Source organism: Bufo bufo, chromosome 5 (genome assembly GCF_905171765.1).
Source record: "Bufo bufo chromosome 5, aBufBuf1.1, whole genome shotgun sequence".
Taxonomy (NCBI): Eukaryota; Metazoa; Chordata; class Amphibia; order Anura; family Bufonidae; genus Bufo; species Bufo bufo.
Window position 1 is genome coordinate 144,954,230 of NC_053393.1, and position 20,920 is coordinate 144,975,149.

A 20,920-nucleotide genomic window follows, 5' to 3' on the forward strand; every position below is an offset into this window, starting at 1 on the left:
CTACATCTAAGTCCTAACAGACGCAAGCAAAAAAGGATGTGGAGCGAAATTGGGGGATCATTATTTCCAGGGTTCCTGGCCGCCAACAACTTGCTCTCAATCCTCCAACTTCAGAGAGCTGAAAGCGGTTTGGAAAAAATTAGACAGCAGAGGACCTACTCGAGGGCCTGCATGTGAAGGTCCTTTCCGACAACACTACAACAGTACTGTACCTTTCTCACCAAGGAGGGACAAGATCAGGAAAGCTGATGTTCGTGGCAGGGAAGATCTTCAATTGGGTAGAGTCCCACGTAAGATCCATCTCTGCGATTCACCTGAAGGGAGCACTAAATGTGGAAGCAGACTACCTCAGTCGACAGCTAATAGACCACACCGAATGGTCTCTGAACCAGGACGTGTTCCAGATGCTAATAGACAGATAGGGCACCCCTCAAATAGACTTGTTCGCCTCAAAGAAGAACACAAAGGTACCAACGTTCTGTTCCCTAAATCCACAAGAAAATCCCTGGACGCACTCACGATACGGTGGAATTGGAACCTCTGTTATGCATTCCCACCCCTGCCTCTACTTCCCAAGATAATCCAGAAGCTCAACCAAGAAGATACAACCTTAATATTAATAGCCCCTTATTGGCCGAAGAGGAGCTGGTTCCCTTCCTTAAAGAACCTATCAGTAGAGAACCCGTGGCCTCTCCCATCCAGGAGGGACCTACTTTACCAGGGGCCAATCTTACACCAAAACCCGGGTTTCCTCAAATTATCAGCCTGGATCCTGAGGTCCAGATGTTGAAATCACAAGGTCTCTCTGATCGGGTAATCTCTACCCTGAAAGCAAGTAGAAAGGTAACCTTTTCGATATATCTGAAAATTTGGAAGAGGTTTTGCTCCTGGATCGGTAACCCTGCCCTGAAGATTTATGAAAGCAGCTTCTCGGCTCCGTCCTTCTCTAAAATCCCGGATCCCTACCTGGGACCTAAATACAGTGCTCACAGGCCTGACACTTGCCCCTGTCAGATTGTTCCATTAAGCACCTATCTCTAAAAAACGCTTTTCTTGTTGCCATCACATCCGCAAGAAGGCTAGGTGAAATTCAAGCCCTATCAATACAAGAACCCCATCTCCGTATCACCGATGATAGAATCATTCTTAGGCTAGATCCTGGTTTTCTTCCTAAAATGGTATCCGATTTCCACCAAAACCAGGAGATAATTTTGCCTTTTTGTAGTAATCCCTCTAACAGTAGAGAATCTAGTTTCCATTCACTAGATGTGAGACACTCAGTTTTACGGTACCTTGAGGTTACAAAAGAATTCCGTAAAACCAATAACCTGTTGGTCTCATTTTCAGGTAAGAATAAGGGTCTAAAAGCCTCCAAGTCTTCTCTAGCACGATGGATTAGGGATTCTATTTCTCTTTATGAAATCCAGGGCCTACCTTGTCCCTCAAACCTAAGAGCCCACTCTACCCGAGCTATGTCCTCTTCCCAGACCGAGAGGGCCGAAGCTTCTCTAGAGGACATCTGTAAAGCTGCCACATGGTTCAGCATTCAGACCTTTTATGAAGCACTATAGACTAGACTTATCTAGTAGTTCAGACTTGTCTTTTGGACGTAAAGTCCTCCAGGCGGTCGCCCCCCCCCCCCCCTAGTTTATAATTTTTTTTATATCTCTTCGTGGTGATGAGGTGGAAAGCTGGAATTAGACTTACCAGTAATTCAGTTTCCACGAAATCACCACGACAGCACATATATTCCCTACCCTAAATTTGTTCCTGAGCTTGGAGGTTATGAAGTAATATCCCCTTGACTTATTATTTATTTTTTTTCTCACCACCTTTGTTTCTGTCTCTTTAATTTTGGACACACTGGTGCTGGTGGTGGGAGCGGGAGATTTAAACACTCTCTGTTCCTGCCCCTACAGAGGTCGGGGGTCAATCTCGTTGTGGTGATTTCGTGGAAACTGAATTACCGGTAAGTCTAATTCCGGCTTTTCACACGAGTGGATGCCGTGCGGGTAATCCACTGCGTGAAAGACAAGCCCTGTTCCGGACAGCAGAGACACGGAGAGACATGATTATGCTCTTTGCCATAAAGTTGTCATTGTGATTTTGTAGTAAAAAGATCAGAGAGGCAAAGAGCATTATCAATCATGTTAATTCTCTGTGTCTCTGCTGTCCGGAACGGGGCTTGGCTCTTTCACGCAGTGGATTCCACGTACGGGATCTGCTTGTGTGAAAAAGACCTAAGGGTTACATAGCATTATTAATCAATATAATGCTATGCAACCCTGTCAGTGCTGGGAGGTCAGTATGGGAGCTCTCCATGACGCACTATGCGAGTCCAGTGTGTGGAACTCGCTCGTGTGAAACCAGCCTTAACCCCTTAGGGACACAGCCTTATTTCACCTTAAGGACCAGGCAATTTTTTTCAAATCTGACCAGTGTCACTTTTAAGTGCTCATAACTTTAAAACTTTGACTTATCCAGGCCGTTCTGAGATTGTTTTTTCGTCACATATTGTACTTCATGACACTTGAAAAATGAAGTCAAAATTTTTTATTTTTTTGCATAAAAAAAATACCAAATTTACCCAAAATTTGGAAAAATTTGCAAATTTCAAAGTTTGTTTCTCTACTTCTGTATTACATAGTAATGCCCCCAAAAATTGTGATGACTTTACATTCCCCATATGTCATCTTCATGTTTGAATTATTTTGGGAATGATATTTTATTTTTTGGGGATGTTACAAGGCTTAGAAGTTTAAAAGCAAATCTTGAAATTTTTCAGAAATCAAATTTTTAGGGACCACTACAGGTCTGAAGTCACTTTACAAGGCTTACATAATAGAAACCACCCAAAAATGACCCCATTCTATAAACTACACCCCTCAAGGTATTCAAGACTGATTTTACAAACTTCGTTAACCCTTTAGGTGTTGCACAAGAGTTATTCGCAAATGGGAATGAAATTTGAGAATTTCTTTTTTTTTGCCTAATTTTCCATTTTAACCCATTTTTTTTCCCACTAACAAAGCAAGGGTTAACAGCCAAACAAGACTGTATCTTTATTGCCCTGACACTGCTGTTTACATAAACACCCCATATGTGGCCGTAAACTACTGTACGGCCACACAGCGGGGCCTAGAGTGAAAGGTGCACCGTTTGGTTTTTGGAAGGCAGATTTTGCTGGACTGGTTTATTTACACCATGTCCCATTTGAAGCCCCCCTGATGCACCCCTAGAGTAGAAACTCCATAAAAGTGACCCCATCTAAGAAACTACACCCCTCAAGGTATTCAAAACTGATTTTACAAACTTTGTTAACCCTTTAGGTGTTGCACAAGATTTAATGGAAAATAGAGATACAATTTCAAAATTTCACTTTTTTGGCAGATTTTCCATTTTAATATTTGATTTTTTTTCCAGTTACAAAGCAAGGGTTAACAGCCAAACAAAGCTCATTATTTATGGCCCTGATGCTGTAGTTTACAGAAACACCCCATATGTGGTCGTAAACTGCTGTACGGGCACACGGCAGGGCGCAGAAGGAAAGGAATGCCATACGGTTTTTGGAAGGCAGATTTTGCTGGACTGTTTTTTTGACACAATGTCCCATTTGAAGCCCCCCTGATGCACCCCTAGAGTAGAAACTCCAAAAAAGTGACCCCATTTTAGAAACTACGGGATAGGGTGGCAGTTTTGTTGGTACTAGTTTAGGGTACATATGATTTTTGGTTGCTCCTATATTACACTTTTTGTGAGGGAAGGTAACAAGAAATAGCTTTTTTGGCACTTTTTTTTAATTTATTTTTTATTTTATTTACAACATTCATCTGACAGGTTAGATCATGTGGTAATTTTATAGAGCAGGTTGTCACGGACGCAGCGATACCTAATACGTATGCTTTTTTATCTATGTAAGTTTTACACAATGATTTCATTTTGTAAACAAAAAAATGTTTTAGTGTCTCCATAGTCTAAGAGCCATAGTTTTTTTCAGTTTTTGGGCGATTATCTTAATTAGGGTCTCATTTTTTGCGGGATGAGATGACTGGCACTATTTTGGAGTGCATATGACTTTTTGATCGCTTGCTATTACACTTTTTGTGACTTAAGATGACAAAATGGCTTTTTTTACACCTTTTTTTTTTTTTTTTTTACGGTGGTTACCTGAGGGGTTAGATCATGTGATATTTTTATAGAGCCGGTCGATACGGACGCGGCGATACCTAATATGTATACTTTTTTTGATTTATGTACGTTTTACACAATGATTTCATTTTTGAAACAAAAAAAATCATGTTTTAGTGTTTCCACAGTCTAAGAGCCATAGTTTTTTCAGTTTTGGGGCGATTATCTTGGGTAGGGTATGATTTTTGCGGGGTGAGATGACGGTTTGATTCATCATAGTTTTTTTATTTTTTTATGGCGTTCATCATTCGGGTAAAGTAACATGACCGTTTTATAGATCAGGTCGTTACGGATGCGGCGATACCAAACATGTGTAGGGAATTTTTATTTTTTTGGTTTTTAATCAGTGATAAATGTGTTTTTTTTTATTTTTACTTTTTTTTTTTTCACTTTTTTTTTTTTTTTACCCAGATCCAGTGGGTCTGATGTCTGTATAATACAGTACAATACACTATATAGGGTATTGTACTGTATTTTACTTACACCTTGTCTGAACAGATCTATGCCTTCAGCACAGATCTGTTCAGCACCATGGACAGCAGGATGCCTGAGAAGGCGTCCTGTTGACATGGGAACCTTCCCCGTCTTCTCAGTTGTGGCCACAACTGAGCAGACTGGGAAGGGTAAGGACGGGGCTGTCGGGGGGGCTGTCTGGGAGCTCTCTCTCATCGGGGGGCTGCAAAGGCACAGCAGCCCCCCGATCGGAGAGGGAGGGAGCTCCCCGAGCTGTTAACCTTTTTCATACAGCGGTCCGTACGGACCCTGGTATGGAAAGGGTTAAACGGCTGACATTGCATCACCGATGTCAGCCGTTTATACCAGGGTGTCGGCAATGTGCTGACACCCTGGTATACCCACTAACTACCAACGATTATTCAAGGGGAGGCGGGCGCACCGCCTGCCGCACCGCCCGCAACCCTCCCCCTGCACCTCCCGCCGCCATAAAATTATTCAGGGGTGCAGGGGGGGGGGGGGGGGTGAAACATATATATATTTTGGGCATTAAAGTTTCTGACCGCGGGGATCAGAAACTGCAAAAAGCGCATCAAACCGCAGGTCTGTATTGACCTGCGGTTTGATGCGATCGCCGACATGGGGGGGGGGGGGGTCACGGGACCCCCCCCGCGCATTTAGCCTAGGTGCCTGCTCGATGATTTGAGCAGGCACCTTGTTCCGATCACGTCATGTGTCCTTAAGAGGTTAAAGTGCAAAAATATAACAAAAAAAATCAGACAACACTTTGAATGGCGAGTCTTTAGCACACATGGTTGGTTTATCTCTTAATTTTAAAATGCTTTTTACCGCTTTCCTTTATAGGTTCCTTGGTCCGACCTAAGGTCATGCGTAGTGTCCATTACTGTCCAGCTACAAAGAAGACCTTGGAAAGGAAATATACTGATCTCACAACACTAGAGGCGTTTCCTTCCAGTGCAATTTACCCCACCAAGGTAAGTGTTGTAGTGTGCCCTGAATGCTGTACTGCTACTTTGTATTGTCACTGAAGATTACTGTTCTAAAATGTCTTAGGATGAAGAAAACAATCCTCTTGAGACAGAATACGGGCTGAGCACGTACAAAGATCATCAAACTCTGAGCATACAAGAAATGCCTGAGAGAGCCCCGGCCGGACAGCTGCCTCGTTCTGTTGATATCATTGCAGATGATGATCTGGTAGACCAATGTAAACCTGGTGACAGAGTCCAGATAGTGGGGATATACCGCTGTTTACCATCTAAGCAGGGCGGATTTACATCTGGCACATTCAGGTATAAGGGGGATAAAGGTGTGTCTTGTTATGTTTGTGTACATCAAGAAAGCTTTCTGATGTGTGTGCTAGTTGTCTACATAGTCACTTTGTCAGATGGAGGCTAAAGCAGTGTCCTTTGACCTCTGGTCCTTATATATCAGCATAGCGTAAAAAGAAAATTAAATGGTGTAGTAGCCTACGCTATTCAATCTCACATAGTCCAGTGTAAAACCTTAAAGGGGATCTGTCAGCATTTTTGACCATGCTGAACTGCTGACAGCACTAGGTAGGGGCTGGAAAAAGCAGAACAGATGTACCTTTTTGTGGTGCTTTTGTCATCAGGAGTAGTGAGAATGTGAACTTTTTGTTCTGCTCCTTAGAGGTTCTCTGGGAATCCTTTAAAATGACTGCCAGCAACTTGTGTTAGAATGTGAGCAGGAATGGTTGCCTCCACTTAGTTCTGCCTAGGGGGTGAGGGGACAGGAGATCAGTACACTGTACAATAGATGGTAATAATGTGATCCTACCTATGATATGCCATCATGGCAGGAAAGCTCACCAATGTGTAGTATATTTAAGTGCCAGAGCGTGGTGTGTAGTGAGGCCCCCCCCCCCCCCCAGGCAGTTCTGCAAATGGAGGCAAATAGTCTGGACCACATTATAGGACAGGTTGCTTTTTAAATAATTTCTGGAGAACTCTTTAGTGCACTGGAGGTGGAAGTTCACTTTAAAGTGATCTTTGCATTGAGCTGCTTCACAGCCCCTCCCCTCTGCTGTGAGTGACAGCTGTCGCATCCAGCCAGAAGACAGCTACAGCTGTCACTGAAAGCTAAGAGGAGGGCCTGTGAAGAGCAGAGTACTGCACAACAGTGAAGCATCACCTCAGTGTACTGAGAACCTGGCAGAATGAAACTTCATATTCACTCTAATCCTGATCATGTAATATCCGCAAAAGGTATGTTTGTCCCCCAATGTGACAAATGGTAACCTATAAATTTAATGGACTAGTCATAAGCTTTTTCCCTGGCGCGTCCACAACGGCACTCACAGGAGGGTGTGACCGCCTCCCCAGGACAGGAAACAATGTAGAAGCTAAAGTTTAAAAGGCCCCCTCCGTTTACCTGCTTCAGTTGTTGTTTCCTGTCCTCAAGGGATCGCGTGGAAGCCGCTCCTGCAGTGTCGGAATTACAAGTGAAGTTTCGTACGGCCTGTCAGTTTGCCCGTCAGTGAAGGCGGCCTTGGGCATCGGCTTCCCCGGTGACAGTACCTGGGGAAGCGAAGGATCGCGCGCGCATGTGCCTAACAGGCTGGAACTTCTGGGCAGAGTGCCACTTCTCTGCGCGTCACTTCCATCAGCACATGACGTCAGAGACCTGGCTGATATCAGAGGAATGTCAGGAGCAGGGAATGCAGTAGACAGTGTCCTGCACATGCAGCATGTCCGCTCCCTTGGAAGTTCCTGACATGTCCCGCAGACCTGTGGATCCTTCTGCCACCCAGAGCCCGGTAAGCCTCCTTTTAACAGTCTCACATGTTACCTCTATTTGGGGAAGAGGGAGCACAGTTATATTGTTTCTCTCTCTTCCACTGGTATTGGTGCTGGCCTTCATTTAAAATTCTTAGTTGCTAATTCAGCCCAAAAATGTATTTTACTTTATAGGGCAGGGAGGCCAGGACAGTAAAGACCTCTGGCGGAGATTTGGTGCGGAGAAAATGTGCAAAAAATCCCTGCCGTCTAAGTCTAAAAGACGCTCTGTCCTAGGTGTACAGACAAAGTAGTAACTGAAGAATCGCCGTCCTTCCTAGAATCCATAAGAAATATTATCAAGGAGGAAGTAAACGTGGTGATAGACGCAAGATTACCACCAGGATCCCCCCAACCTCACAGATCAGATAGCGGAATTCCTATGTGATCCAGACTCTGGATGAGGGTAAAAGATTTTCACAGGCAGAGTCCGATTCTTCTGAGGACGAATCGGGGAAGCCTTTTTGTATTCCCGAAGATGGGGAAAAATTATTAAAAACAATAAGGGCTACTATGAGCATTGAGATTCCTTTACGTCCTTAATCAGTTCAGGATAAAATGATTCAATGATTGGGTGAAAGAGTCTTCCCCGTCATAACATTAAAATGTTGATCGCTAAATGGAAGAATCCAGAAAAGTGAAATACAATTCTGAATGCCTTTTAAAAGAAAACACCCCTTTGCAGAATCAGACTCCTCCTTGTGGGATAAAGTTCCCAAGATCAACGATCCAGTTGCCCGCATATCAAAAAATACTTTTTTACCTTTTGAAGACATGGGCCTCTTAAAGGATCCAATGGATAAGAAATGTGAGGGTCTTTTCAAGCGGGCATGGGAGACAAACACAGCTATGCTGAGGCCTAGTATAGTGGCTACCTGTACCTTCAGATCATTATGTCTGGTTAATCAGCTGGAGAAACACCTGGCAGCAGGGACCCCGAGAGGAGATCCTGGCCTCTTTCCCCATTTTGAAGCAGGCCTCAAATATTTTGTCAGATGCACCGGCGGATCTAGTAAGGCTCTCGGCTAGGTCTGCTGCCTTATCGAATGCCACTCGTAGAGTTGTATGGCTCAGATCCTGATCTGGGCATGCTACCTCGAAGAGTCGTCTGTGCTCCATTCCGTGAGAGGGGGGATAAGTTGTTTGGTTCAGCCTTAGACGACATTTTGGAGAAGGCATCAGATGGGAAAAAAGGCTTCCCTTCAGACTCAAAATTTTTCCAACAGACGGTCCATTTGGAGCCAAAAAAGGACCAGATCAGAGGAGGAAAGACATCTCTGGAAGATGGCAATCCTCAAGTGGAAAGGGGAAAGGTTTTTAGTTTACCCCAGAAACCACTGCAAAGTCTTCACAATGGCGCTATATTTCAGGTAGGAGGCAGATTAAAAAGATTTGCCTCTGCCTGGGAAAACCTTTCTACCTCCCCTTGGGTAAGAAATGCCATAAGAGAAGGTTACAAGCTAGAGTTCGCTACTATTCCCTGATTTCTATACCAGCAACAAGTCTGAGTCTACTAGAAAAACAGCAGGCTCTGGAATCCGATATTATTGCTGCTACAAAAACAAGTCCTAATTCCGGTGCCAAAAGATCAGGAGGGAACAGGGTTTTATTCTCCGTTCTTTTTAGTTCGAAAACCAAACAACTTTTACAGAGTAATAATAAACCTGAAAAGGTTGAACAAGACCATAGCCTACAAAAAAATTCAAGATAGAGACAATCGGGAAAACAGTAAATCTCCTGACTCAAGACTCCTACATGGTAATGCTCAACCTTTCCGATGGATATTACCATGTGCCCATCCACAAAAAATCTGACTGGCGATATTTCTGGAAGGAGAGAAGTGTCACTTTCAGTTTCAGGCCCTTCCCTTCGGGTTGTCCTCAGCCCCCAGAATTTTTTCAAAGATCATGGCAGGAGTGACAAGTCACCTTCACGGTATCTTAATCGTTCCGTATCTGGATGATTTTTTGATTGCAGCACCATCCCTCCAAATTCTCCAGTTATGTTTCAAAAGAAGTTGCCGGAATTGGGCTGGTTACTAAACAGAAAAGTCAGACTTAGTTCCTAGCAGAGAGAAAATATTTTTGGGGGTCAAGTTAAACTCCCACAATGTTTGTTTTTTTTAATGTAGAAAAACTGATTTCTCGATCTCAAAAGGTCTGTTTTGCAAGTCCAAAACAGTATCCTTTAGAGACATCATGACTCTTTTAGGCCATTTGATGTCCATGATTCCAGCAGTGCGGTGGGCCTAACACCACACAAGGCCACTACAATCATTTCTACTGGAGAACTGGGATGGAAATCAGAATACCCTGGACAAGAGGATAAAAGTTCCTTTAAAGGTAAAGTAGTCTCTCCTGTGGTCGAAAATAAGAAATCTTCAGTCAGGAGTATTTTGGCGACACACAAATCAAGTCGTTATTTCTACTGACTCCAGCAATCGCGGATGGGGAGGCCACACCAAAGATCAGGTAATACAAGGTGTTTGGAGTAAAAAAAAAAAAAATGGCAGAAGCATCTTCAAATCTAAAAGAGCTGATGGCAGTCTTCAAAACACTCCTCTCCAATCAACTGTAAAATCCCAACATGTAAAAATTCTGTCCAACAATTCCACTGCTGTGGCCTATTTAAACTGGCAAGGAGGGACAAAAAGCAGACTCTGCAAAATCTGTCGGGGGAGATATTCTTTAACGGTTGTCCATCTCAAAAGTAAGGAAAACATAGTAGCGGACTATCTCAGCAGAGAGAATTTAAAAGAGGGAGAATGGTCACTAGACACCGATATATTTGATCAATTATCCTCCTTTATGCATTTCCACCTTTCAATTTAATACCGAGAGTGCTTAACTCATCCTGCTATCTTGAGACAAAAGCCATTGAAAATCAATTGAAGGTGTTTGCTTAGATTAGATAACACAACTCAGAAATCTCAGAAAACAGGAGTGTTAACTCTACTCCATCTATGCTTATGTTATAATGTATTATCTGAATATTTAAACACACTTTCTTTGCATTATGATTAATTCCTATGTCATTAACTGAAGCAGGTAAAGGGAGGGGGCCTTTTAAACTTGAGCTTCTATGTTCTTTCCTGTCCTGTGGAGGAGGGGACATCATCCTGTGAGTGCTGTTGTGGAGGCTATTGGAAAATCCAATTACTGGTAAGAGTAACTAATAATGCCATTATAGCCTATGGATATCCGATGTGTTTAATAGATGCCTAGGAGCATTTGTCACCCATAGGCCATTATGGCAACTCTTAACCCCCTTGGTCACCAAGCCTGTTTGGGCCTTAATGACCAAACCAGCTTTTGGAAATCTGACCTGTCACTTTAGCAGAGAATAACTTCGTAAAGGTTTTGCACACCAAAGTAATTCTGACATTGTTTTCTCGTCACATATTTTACTTTACTTAGGTGGTAAAATTTTACTGATAAAATATGCACATCTTTATTAAAAACTTCAAAATCTATGAAAATTTGTAAACATTGTCCTATTTTTCAACTGCAGTATTTCACATACATACATAAATACTATTCAATATTTTTATCAGAAATATATTTCCACATCTTTACTTTATTTTGGCTGCACACTTTTTTTTATTTTTTTTTATTTAACCACTTCAGCCCCCAGTGCTTAAACACCCTGAAAGACCAGGCCACTTTTTACACTTCTGACCTACACTACTTTCACCGTTTATTGCTCGGTCATGCAACTTACCACCCAAATGAATTTTACCTCCTTTTCTTCTCACTAATAGAGCTTTCATTTGGTGGTATTTCATTGCTGCTGACATTTTTACTTTTTTTGTTAATCGAAATTTAACGATTTTTTTTGCAAAAAAATCGAGATCCATATAGAAATTTTGCTCTAAATTTATAGTTCTACATGTCTTTGATAAAAAAAAAATGTTTGGGTAAAAAAAAAATGCTTTGGGTAAAAGTTATAGCGTTTACAAACTATGGTACAAAAATGTGAATTTCCGCTTTTTGAAGCAGCTCTGACTTTCTGAGCACCTGTCATGTTTCCTGAGGTTCTACAATGGCCAGACAGTACAAACACCCCACAAATGACCCCATTTCGGAAAGTACACACCCTAAGGTATTCGCTGATGGGCATAGTGAGTTCATAGAACTTTTTATTTTTTGTCACAAGTTAGCGGAAAATGATTTTTATTTTTTTTTCTTTTCTTACAAAGTCTCATATTCCACTAACTTGTAACAAAAAATAAAAACTTCTATAAACTCACTATGCCCGTCACGAAATACCTTGGGGTCTCTTCTTTCCAAAATGGGGTCACTTGTGGGGTAGTTATACTGCCCTGGCATTTTAGGGGCCCAAATGTGTGGTAAGGAGTTTGAAATCAAATTCTGTAAAAAATGACCTGTGAAATCCGAAAGGTGCTCTTTGGAATATGGGCCCCTTTGCCCACCTAGGCTGCAAAAAAGTGTCACACATCTGGTATCTCCGTTCTCAGGAGAAGGTGGGGAATGTGTTTTGGGGTGTCTTTTTACATATACCCATGCTGGGTGAGATAAATATCTTGGTCAAATGCCAACTTTGTATAAAAAAATGGGAAAAGTTGTCTTTTGCCAAGATATTTCTCTCACCCAGCATGGGTATATGTAAAAAGACACCCCAAAACACATTTCCCACCTTCTCCTGAGTACGGCAATACCAGATGTGTGACACTTTTTTGCAGCCTAGGTGGGCAAAGGGGCCCATATTCCAAAGAGCACCTTTCGGATTTCACAGGTCATTTTTTACAGAATTTGATTTCAAGCTCCTTACCACACATTTGGGCCCCTAGAATGCCAGGGCAGTATAACTACCCCACAAGTGACCCCATTTTGGAAAGAGACCCCAAGGTATTCGCTGATGGGCATAGTGAGTTCATGGAAGTTTTTATTTTTTTGTCACAAGTTAGTGGAATATGAGACTTTGTATGAAAAAAAAAAAATCAGCATTTTCCACTAACTTGTGACAAAAAGTAAAAAATTCTAGGAACTCGCCATGCCCCTCACGGAATACCTTGGGGTGTCTTCTTTCCAAAATGGGGTCACTTGTGGGGTAGTTATACTGCCCTGGCATTTTCCAGGGGCCCTAATGTGTGGTAAGTAGGTAAATGACCTGTGAAATCCTAAAGGTGCTCTTTGGAATATGGGCCCCTTTGCCCACCTAGGCTGCAAAAAAGTGTCACACATGTGGTATCGCCGTATTCAGGAGAAGTTGGGGAATGTGTTTTGGGGTGTCATTTTACATATACCCTTGCTGGGTGAGAGAAATATCTTGGCAAAAGACAACTTTTCCCATTTTTTTTTTTTATACAAAGTTGGCATTTGACCAAGATATTTCTCTCACCCAGCATGGGTATATGTAAAATGACACCCCAAAACACATTCCCCAACTTCTCCTGAGTACGGCGATACCAGATGTGTGACACTTTTTTGCAGCCGAGATGCGCAAAGGTGCCCAAATTCCTTTTAGGAGGGCATTTTTAGACATTTGGATACCAGACTTCTTCTCACGCTTTGGGGCCCCTAGAATGCCAGGGCAGTATAAATACCCCACATGTGACCCCATTTTGGAAATAAGACACCCCAAGGTATTCAATGAGGGGCATGGCGAGTTCATAGAAATTTTTTTTTTTGGGCACAAGTTAGCGGAAATTGATATTTTTAATTTTTTTCTCACAAAGTCTCCCGTTCCGTTAACTTGGGACAAAAATTTCAATCTTTCATGGACTCAATATGCCCCTCACGGAATACCTGGGGGTGTCTTCTTTCCGAAATGGGGTCACATGTGGGGTATTTATACTGCCCTGGCATTCTAGGGGCCCTAAAGCGTGAGAAGAAGTCTGGAATATAAATGTCTAAAAAATTTTACGCATTTGGTTTCCGTGAGGGGTATGGTGAGTTCATGTGAGATTTTATTTTTTGGCACAAGTTAGTGGAATATGAGACTTTGTAAGAAAAAAAAAAAAAAAATTCTGCTAACTTGGGCCATAAAAATGTCTGAATGGAGCCTTACAGAGGGTGATCAATGACAGGGGGGGTGATCAATGACAGGGGGGGTGATCAATGACAGGGGGGGTGATCAATGACAGGGGGGGTGATCAATGACAGGGGGGTGATCAATGACAGGGGGGTGATCAGGGAGTCTATATGGGGTGATCACCACAGTCATTGATCATGCCCCTGTAAGGCTTCATTCGGACGTCCGGATGCGTTTTGCGGATCGGATCCATCTATCAGTGCATCCGTAAAAATCATGCGGACATCTGAATGGAGCTTTACAGGGGGGTAATCAATGACAGGGGGGTAATCAATGACAGGGGGGTGATCAGGGAGTCTATATGGGGTGATCAGGGGCTAATAAGGGGTTAATAAGTGACGGGGGGGGGGGGGGTGTAGTGTAGTGTAGTGTAGTGTAGTGGTGCTTGGTGCTACTTTACTGAGCTACCTGTGTCCTCTGGTGGTCGATCCAAACAAAGGGGACCACCAGAGGACCAGGTAGCAGGTATATTAGACGCTGTTATCAAAACAGCGTCTAATATACCTGTTAGGGGTTAAAAAAAACACATCTCCAGCCTGCCAGCGAACGATCGCCGCTGGCAGGCTGGAGATCAACTCTCTTACCTTCCGTTCCTGTGAGCGCGCGCGCCTGTGTGCGCGCGTTCACAGGAAATCTCGGCCATCGCGAGATGACGCATATATGCGTGACTCTGCGCAGGGCTGCCACCTCCGGAACGCGATCCTGCGTTAGGCGGTCCGGAGGTGGTTAAAAGACTTACTATTTTAACATTCATATTTTTTCCTGCAACAAGCCAAGTTTGTAGAGTCTGTGTCAGAATAATAGAGCCCCCCCCCCCAAAAGTGACCCCATTTTGAAAACTAGACCCCTTAACATATTCATCTATGGGTGTAATGATTTTTTTAATTTTTTTATTACCCCCTATTTATTTTTTTCCTACAAAGCATATGAAAAGGAAGTACACCGCAAAATGTATCACCCCATTTCTCCTTTTTTCAGAAATATCCCTGTTGTGGCCCTAATCTTGTCTTGACAAACAGCAGGGCCCAAACATAAAGGAGCACCCAGTGGCTTTCAGAACACAAAATTTGCTTGAAAATGTTTTAGGCCCCATTGCACACTTGTAATGCCGTTGAGCTGCCAAAACAATAGAAAACCCGCATAAATGGCCCCATTTTAAAAACTAGACCCCTAAAGTATTCATCTAGGGGTCTAGTGAGCTTTTAGACCCCCTAGCTTTTTGTAGAAATTAATGCTAAGCAAGTGAATGTTTGTTTTTTATTTATTTTTTGTTCTACAGAGCACATGAAAATGAAGTATGCTCCAATGTATAACCCCATTTCTCCTGTCTGCAGAAATATCCCCATTGTGGCCCTAATCTTATGTCTTGACACACAGCATGGCCCAAACATAAAGGAGCACCTGGGGCCTTTCAGATAATAAACTGAAAATGGTTCAGGCCCCATTGTTACATTTTCACAGTAAATTGGAGAAAAATATTTGTAGATGGGTAACCCTGTTACTGTCTTAGAAATATGCCACATTCTAATCTTTGTGGTGCATACAGATGAGAAGTGAAGCTGTGCACTTAAGGGAGGCACATTTCTGCCATTCTGATGCTGTTGTGAGCAGCGTTCTGGTCTGACATATAATTACTTATTACAGAAAAAAAACTGAACTGTAGTGAAAGGCAACATGTCCAAGAAAACCGAGAAAAATGTATCCAAATATGTTGCAAATTCCAGTTTGTTCACAAGATACATGAACACTGATAGGGCTGTAATGACAAGCTGGCATTCAAGGACAGTGACTGCTCGTACAACGGCTCTTTAACCCCATTAATCCCTATTTGAGAGACTAACGTGCTAAGTGATGGTGCACCATAACAGGCCCCTGCCCGGCAAGGTAGAAACCACTATGCACACAATCAACCAGTTACCTACAGAATATATGAAAGGACAGTGTCCAGAGCCGTCTATAGGAACAGTAATGGATGGCTAATGATGTCAGGATTTCTAGACTTGTTGTGGGGTGTAAGAGGTCCACACAAAAAAATTATTGATAAAGCCCTTAGTGTACTGGTAAGGAACAGCTTAATCATTAGAGTTCCTCCAAATAAAACAATATCATGCCAAAATCGTGATACAGTAATGTGAATGGAATTAAAAGCTTTGTGTGGCAGGACACAGTCATAAAAAAATGAAATTAAGAAAACAAATCTGAAAAGGTAAAAATTGTTCCAATGTCTGAAAAAAAAAAAATGGCTCCACAACCCATCCCAAAAGGATCCCTCCCTCCCTGGAAAGCCCACAAATTAAACAGAAAATGAGAATAAATTGACTTCCTGAAAAGACCCCACCCTTTTTGGCATTAAATAAAATTTATAATTAGCACAGTATGGTATGTCTCAAAACAGGGGTAATTGCAGAGGCCTGGTTGTGATGGGCAACTTGGGCAGTAAAATCGGGTGTCCCTCCTCCTTCCATGTTTGCTACACACCCGGCATCGTTTCTGAGGATATGTCTTGCTGGTAGTGACTGGGTAAGGGAAGTGTGAGTTCTGAAAGCCTTCGAACATCCTCCAGATTCAAAGGCTTGACCAAGTGCGGGCAGGGCCGGTGCAAGGATTTTTGCCGCCCTAGGCAAGATAAAAATTGCCGCCCCCCCTTATCAGATGATCTGCCCATATCATGACATCACATATGTTCCACCCCTTTCTCAGCTTTTAAATTAAAAGAACTGCTATGTTTCCCTTAGGGTTAATCCAGCTTCTTGTAGCTGTCTCTTTTTGCGGAACGGAATTGCGGACCCATACATTTCTATGGGATCTGCAATTCCGATCCTGAAAAAAATTTAACATGTCCTATTCTTGTCCGCAATATCGGACAAGAATAGACATATTCTCTTAGTGCCCGCAAAATGCGGAACGCACATTGCCGCTGTCCGTGTTTTGTGGATCCGCAAAACACACACAGATGTGTGAATGGACCCTAAATGTGAGGTAAATTAGTTTCCAATGTAGTATTAATAACTAAACAATTACATAATAAACATATTGCATTGTCTACTTACCACCAGGACAATAAGATGATCTGGTCTCTGGCTGCAGTCTGGCTCTTGGTCTGGCTCTGGGGACTCCCTTGTCACTCTCATTCCAGCCCCCCCCCCCCCTCCCTTGTCACTCTCCTTATTGCAGCCCCCCCCCCCCCTTCCTTGTCACTCTCATTATTGCAGCCCCCCCCCTTCCTTGTCACTCATTATTGCAGCCCCCCCCCTTCCTTGTCACTCATTATTGCAGCCCCCCCCTTCCTTGTCACTCTCATTATTGCAGCCCCCCCCCCCCTTTCTTGTCACTCTCATTATTGCAGCCCCCCCCCCTTTCTTGTCACTCTCATTATTGCAGCCCCCCCCCCTTTCTTGTCACTCTCATTATTGCAGCCCCCCCCCCCCCTTTCTTGTCACTCTTATTATTGCAGCCCCCCTTTCCTTGCGGCGCTCCAGCCCAAGGCCTATTAGTGACCGCCGTTAAAACATGTGGTTGGTTGGTCACTAAGGGGTTAATGAATAAGTTATGAAAAAAATATTGAGTAGCCTGTGACTTATCCAACATTATAGCCCATGGATAATGGATGGCATTATTGGGAATCCATCACAGCCTCTGGTTAAAACATACTTTTGGTATCTTTTCCCAGTGTTTACATTAAAGGGTTTGCCTGGGACTTTATATATCATTTGCCTATATTCAGCATAGGTCATCAATATCAGATTGGCAGGGGTTCAATGCCTGGCACCACTGCTAAGCTGTTTGCTCACAGCGTGCAACAACCTCAATGTGGCCTCCTCACACCTTACAAAGCACAGCGCCATCCGTTGGATAGTGGCTGTGCTTGGTATTGCAGCTCAGCCCCTTTTGCTACAATGGGAGTAAGCTGTGCCTAGCCCTTGTGACAGTGGTGATGTCACTGGCCTAGGAAAAGGATACAGTGTTCACTGGAGTTCAGCTGCCTATTCAAGCAGTTGTTGGCAGGGGTGCTGCGAGTCAGACCCCTGCTGATCTCATATTGATGGCCTATCTTGAGGGTAGACCATCAATATCAAAATATCAGACAGCCCCTTTAAACTGAGGACAAAAGAATGTGAACATAGCCAATGTTTTTTAAGTGGTCAGTTATTTTTATTTAAGAAAATTACTATTTGTGAAACCTAACCCCGTGTATAAGCTTTGATTTACACTGGAAAGAGGCAGTATTTTCCATAGCCCTGCTGGAATCCAATTCTAGTGAGGTTTCATTGTAGTGAGCCACGTGTTCTGTTGAAAACACTTCAGTGACCAGTTCCATAGAGGGAACCAATGAACCCGTAGATAAAAGGATTGCTCCTGGAAAAACCTGTGTTGAAGTAGATGGACTATGTAGGGGAAAAAAAAAGTATGCTTTCTTCAAATTTAGGACAATACTGTTGGCCAGTAATATCAAACGGATGAGCAAAGAAATTTCCCCAACGTTTTCTGCTGATGATGTTGCCAAAATCAAGAAATTTTGCAAAGTTCATACTAAGGTAAGTTTTAATTGGACTGTTAAAATTAAGAACAGATGGTTTTTATCTGCATGTTGATTCCTTTTCCCTCTTCTATTAGGATATTTTTGACCAGCTGAGCAAGTCATTAGCACCAACTATCCATGGCCATGATTATATTAAGAAAGCCATTTTATGCATGCTGCTTGGTGGTAATGAGAAGATCCTTGATAATGGAACTCGTATAAGAGGAGATATTAATCTTCTCCTAATAGGTAAAGACTATTTAAAAATTGTGTGTAAATTTCTCCATTTAGGTATAAATATTTTATATTTCCTTTTCCAGGAGACCCATCTGTCGCCAAGTCCCAACTGCTGCGCTATGTATTGCACACAGCTCCAAGAGCCATTACCACCACTGGTAGGGGGTCCTCTGGAGTTGGGTTGACAGCCGCTGTGACAACTGATCAAGAAACAGGCAAGTTACTCCTCTTGTTGTGCACAATGATGAAGTCAAGTTAACAGAATCTGATCCATCGGCCCTGGGTTTAATGTACTGCAAATGCCTTATTAATATATATATATTTTTTTTTTCGATGCTAGGGGAGAGGCGTCTTGAGGCTGGTGCCATGGTACTTGCTGACAGAGGTGTTGTGTGTATTGATGAGTTTGACAAAATGTCTGACATGGACAGGACAGCTATACACGAAGTGATGGAACAAGGTCGTGTGACAATAGCGAAAGCTGGGATCCAAGCAAGATTAAATGCCCGGTGCAGTGTTTTAGCTGCAGCAAATCCTGTTTATGGAAGGGTATGTGTTAGGAAAATGTCTGGTACATGGTGTGTGTATATCGGTAGTACATACATGAAACCAATGCAACATGTGCCATATGGATTGTCTGTTAGTGATTCTAAGACATGACCCTTTGAAAATCTTTTATTGGTCAGTAGTACTGAAGAATCCCTGGTTTGTCTTTTTTTTGCAAGTACATGTTATGTACCTAATCAGGTGTTTCTAAAATGTATGCATTCATGTAAAAATACTGTTCGTGTGGTTGTCTAAGGTCTCTTTTGCTGATATTCCCCTGATGGAAAGTTGCAATATATTCCTATACAGTGGCTAACTAGGAAATAAAGGAATGCTGACACATATCAGCTCAGTTTATGCCAAAATGACACCATTTTGGCATACACCAAATGAATGGGGTGCCCATGTATGCATTAGGAGGTCTTATTAGTACTTATTGAGTAAGTTCCAGTCAATGATTGTGCAAAGTGTTAAACACAATCTGGCTTACATTTCTCCCTATATTTTCAGTTCATTCTTTGGTGTAATTGGTGTAATATATGATGACAGTAACTTTCTACCTGTTCTGCATTTTACAGTATGATCAGTATAGGACACCAATGGAAAATATTGGCTTACAAGACTCTCTGCTTTCAAGATTTGATTTGCTTTTTATTGTTTTGGATCAAACGGATGCAGACAGTGATCGTGAAATTGCAGACCATGTGTTGAGAATACACAGATATCGAACTCCTGGAGAGCAGGATGGATATGGTATGCGGTGATAGCTGCATGCTTAGTGTTTCCTGTGTTAAGTATGGTGTGATTTGTAACAGTAAGTCATGTTTAAAAGAAATGTTAAAAATCTGCTAGTAACCGGGTCAAGAGTGGCCAAATGTCATTGATGTGTGGTAAGCAAAGGGCATTCCTTGTCTGTTTTTAAGCCCACAGGAGACACTGTAACACAGATTATTGTAGTCAGCATTAGCTTTTTCAATAGAGGTGTCCAAAAACCCAAGTGCAATGCTACTTTGCGCAGAGCCACTGACTGCTCAGAGTGCCCATGCTGACCCCTGCCTGTTTTTGTAAGCACCTGCAATCTGCATGCGACCAGCAGAACCGGACCATGGAGCAATGGAAGCTGGCCTGGTCTGATGGATCATGTGTCCTTTTTACGTGTGTGTGTGTGTGTGTATAGCCAGGTGCATGTCTGTAGCTTACCTGGGGAAGAAGTGGCACTTGTGATCGCTTGGGGTACCAGTGTTTTGACTCCCACCAATCAGATACTTGTCCCCTAACCCCAGGATAATAATTTTTTTATCTTGGCACAAACCCTTTAACTGCATTGTGTATTGCATTTAGCCAAATATGCCTGTTATTTCAGGAGAGCCGGATACCATAAGTGAAATCAGTTGACACTTGTAGCCATTGCCTTTGACTGTGGTACTAAAATGCTCCTGACTTCTGTTCGCTTTTTATTTTTATTTTTTTATTTTATATTCACAGCAATGCCTTTTGGATGCAGTGTTGAGATTTTTGCAACTGATGATCCGAATGCTACTGATGTCACTGATCAAGAGTTGCAGATTTATGAGAAACATGATAATCTCCTGCATGGACAACGGAAAAAGTTTGTAGCTTTATGTAATGCTTTTCTGTCTAGAATCTATGCTCCAGCATTGGAGACCCCTTGAAAACATCATAATCTGTATACTTTTTATGTAGTCTAAATATTAAGCTGTATTAATGATGATGTTAAAGGATATCTATACATTACAATACATTTTTTTTTTTTTTTTTTTTTCAAAGCAAATCTAAAATTGTAAGCATGCAATTCATCAGAAAATATATCCATGTTGCTAAACTGATAAAGCCTACTCTAACTCAAGAAGCAGCTGATTACATCTGTCAGGAATATGCCAAAATACGGAGCCATGATGAGATTAACAATGATCGGGCTAGGGTATGTACATTTTTAATGACTAATATAATTGAGTCACATTATTATGACCACCAGCTAATATCCAGAGTAACTGCTGTTTGCAGCACAGACAACAGCTAGACAGGCTAGGAGTGGCTCAATTAAGGTCCTGGTAGGTTGTCACAGATACCTGGAGCCATGCTG

The 20,920-nt window shown here is 42.4% G+C and overlaps 1 protein-coding gene across 1 annotated transcript in view; it reads left to right on the top strand.

Annotated features, from left to right (window-relative positions):
- LOC121002162 (maternal DNA replication licensing factor mcm3) overlaps positions 1 to 20,920 on the top strand; it is a 62,946-nt gene that overhangs the window by 16,836 nt on the left and 25,190 nt on the right. The window contains exons 4-12 of the mRNA XM_040433501.1: positions 5,506 to 5,636; positions 5,716 to 5,954; positions 17,941 to 18,049; positions 18,129 to 18,282; positions 18,354 to 18,485; positions 18,611 to 18,819; positions 19,395 to 19,569; positions 20,302 to 20,425; positions 20,605 to 20,758. Coding sequence (XP_040289435.1) covers positions 5,506 to 5,636; positions 5,716 to 5,954; positions 17,941 to 18,049; positions 18,129 to 18,282; positions 18,354 to 18,485; positions 18,611 to 18,819; positions 19,395 to 19,569; positions 20,302 to 20,425; positions 20,605 to 20,758 — 1,427 coding nt within the window. The remainder of the gene's footprint in view (positions 1 to 5,505; positions 5,637 to 5,715; positions 5,955 to 17,940; positions 18,050 to 18,128; positions 18,283 to 18,353; positions 18,486 to 18,610; positions 18,820 to 19,394; positions 19,570 to 20,301; positions 20,426 to 20,604; positions 20,759 to 20,920) is intronic.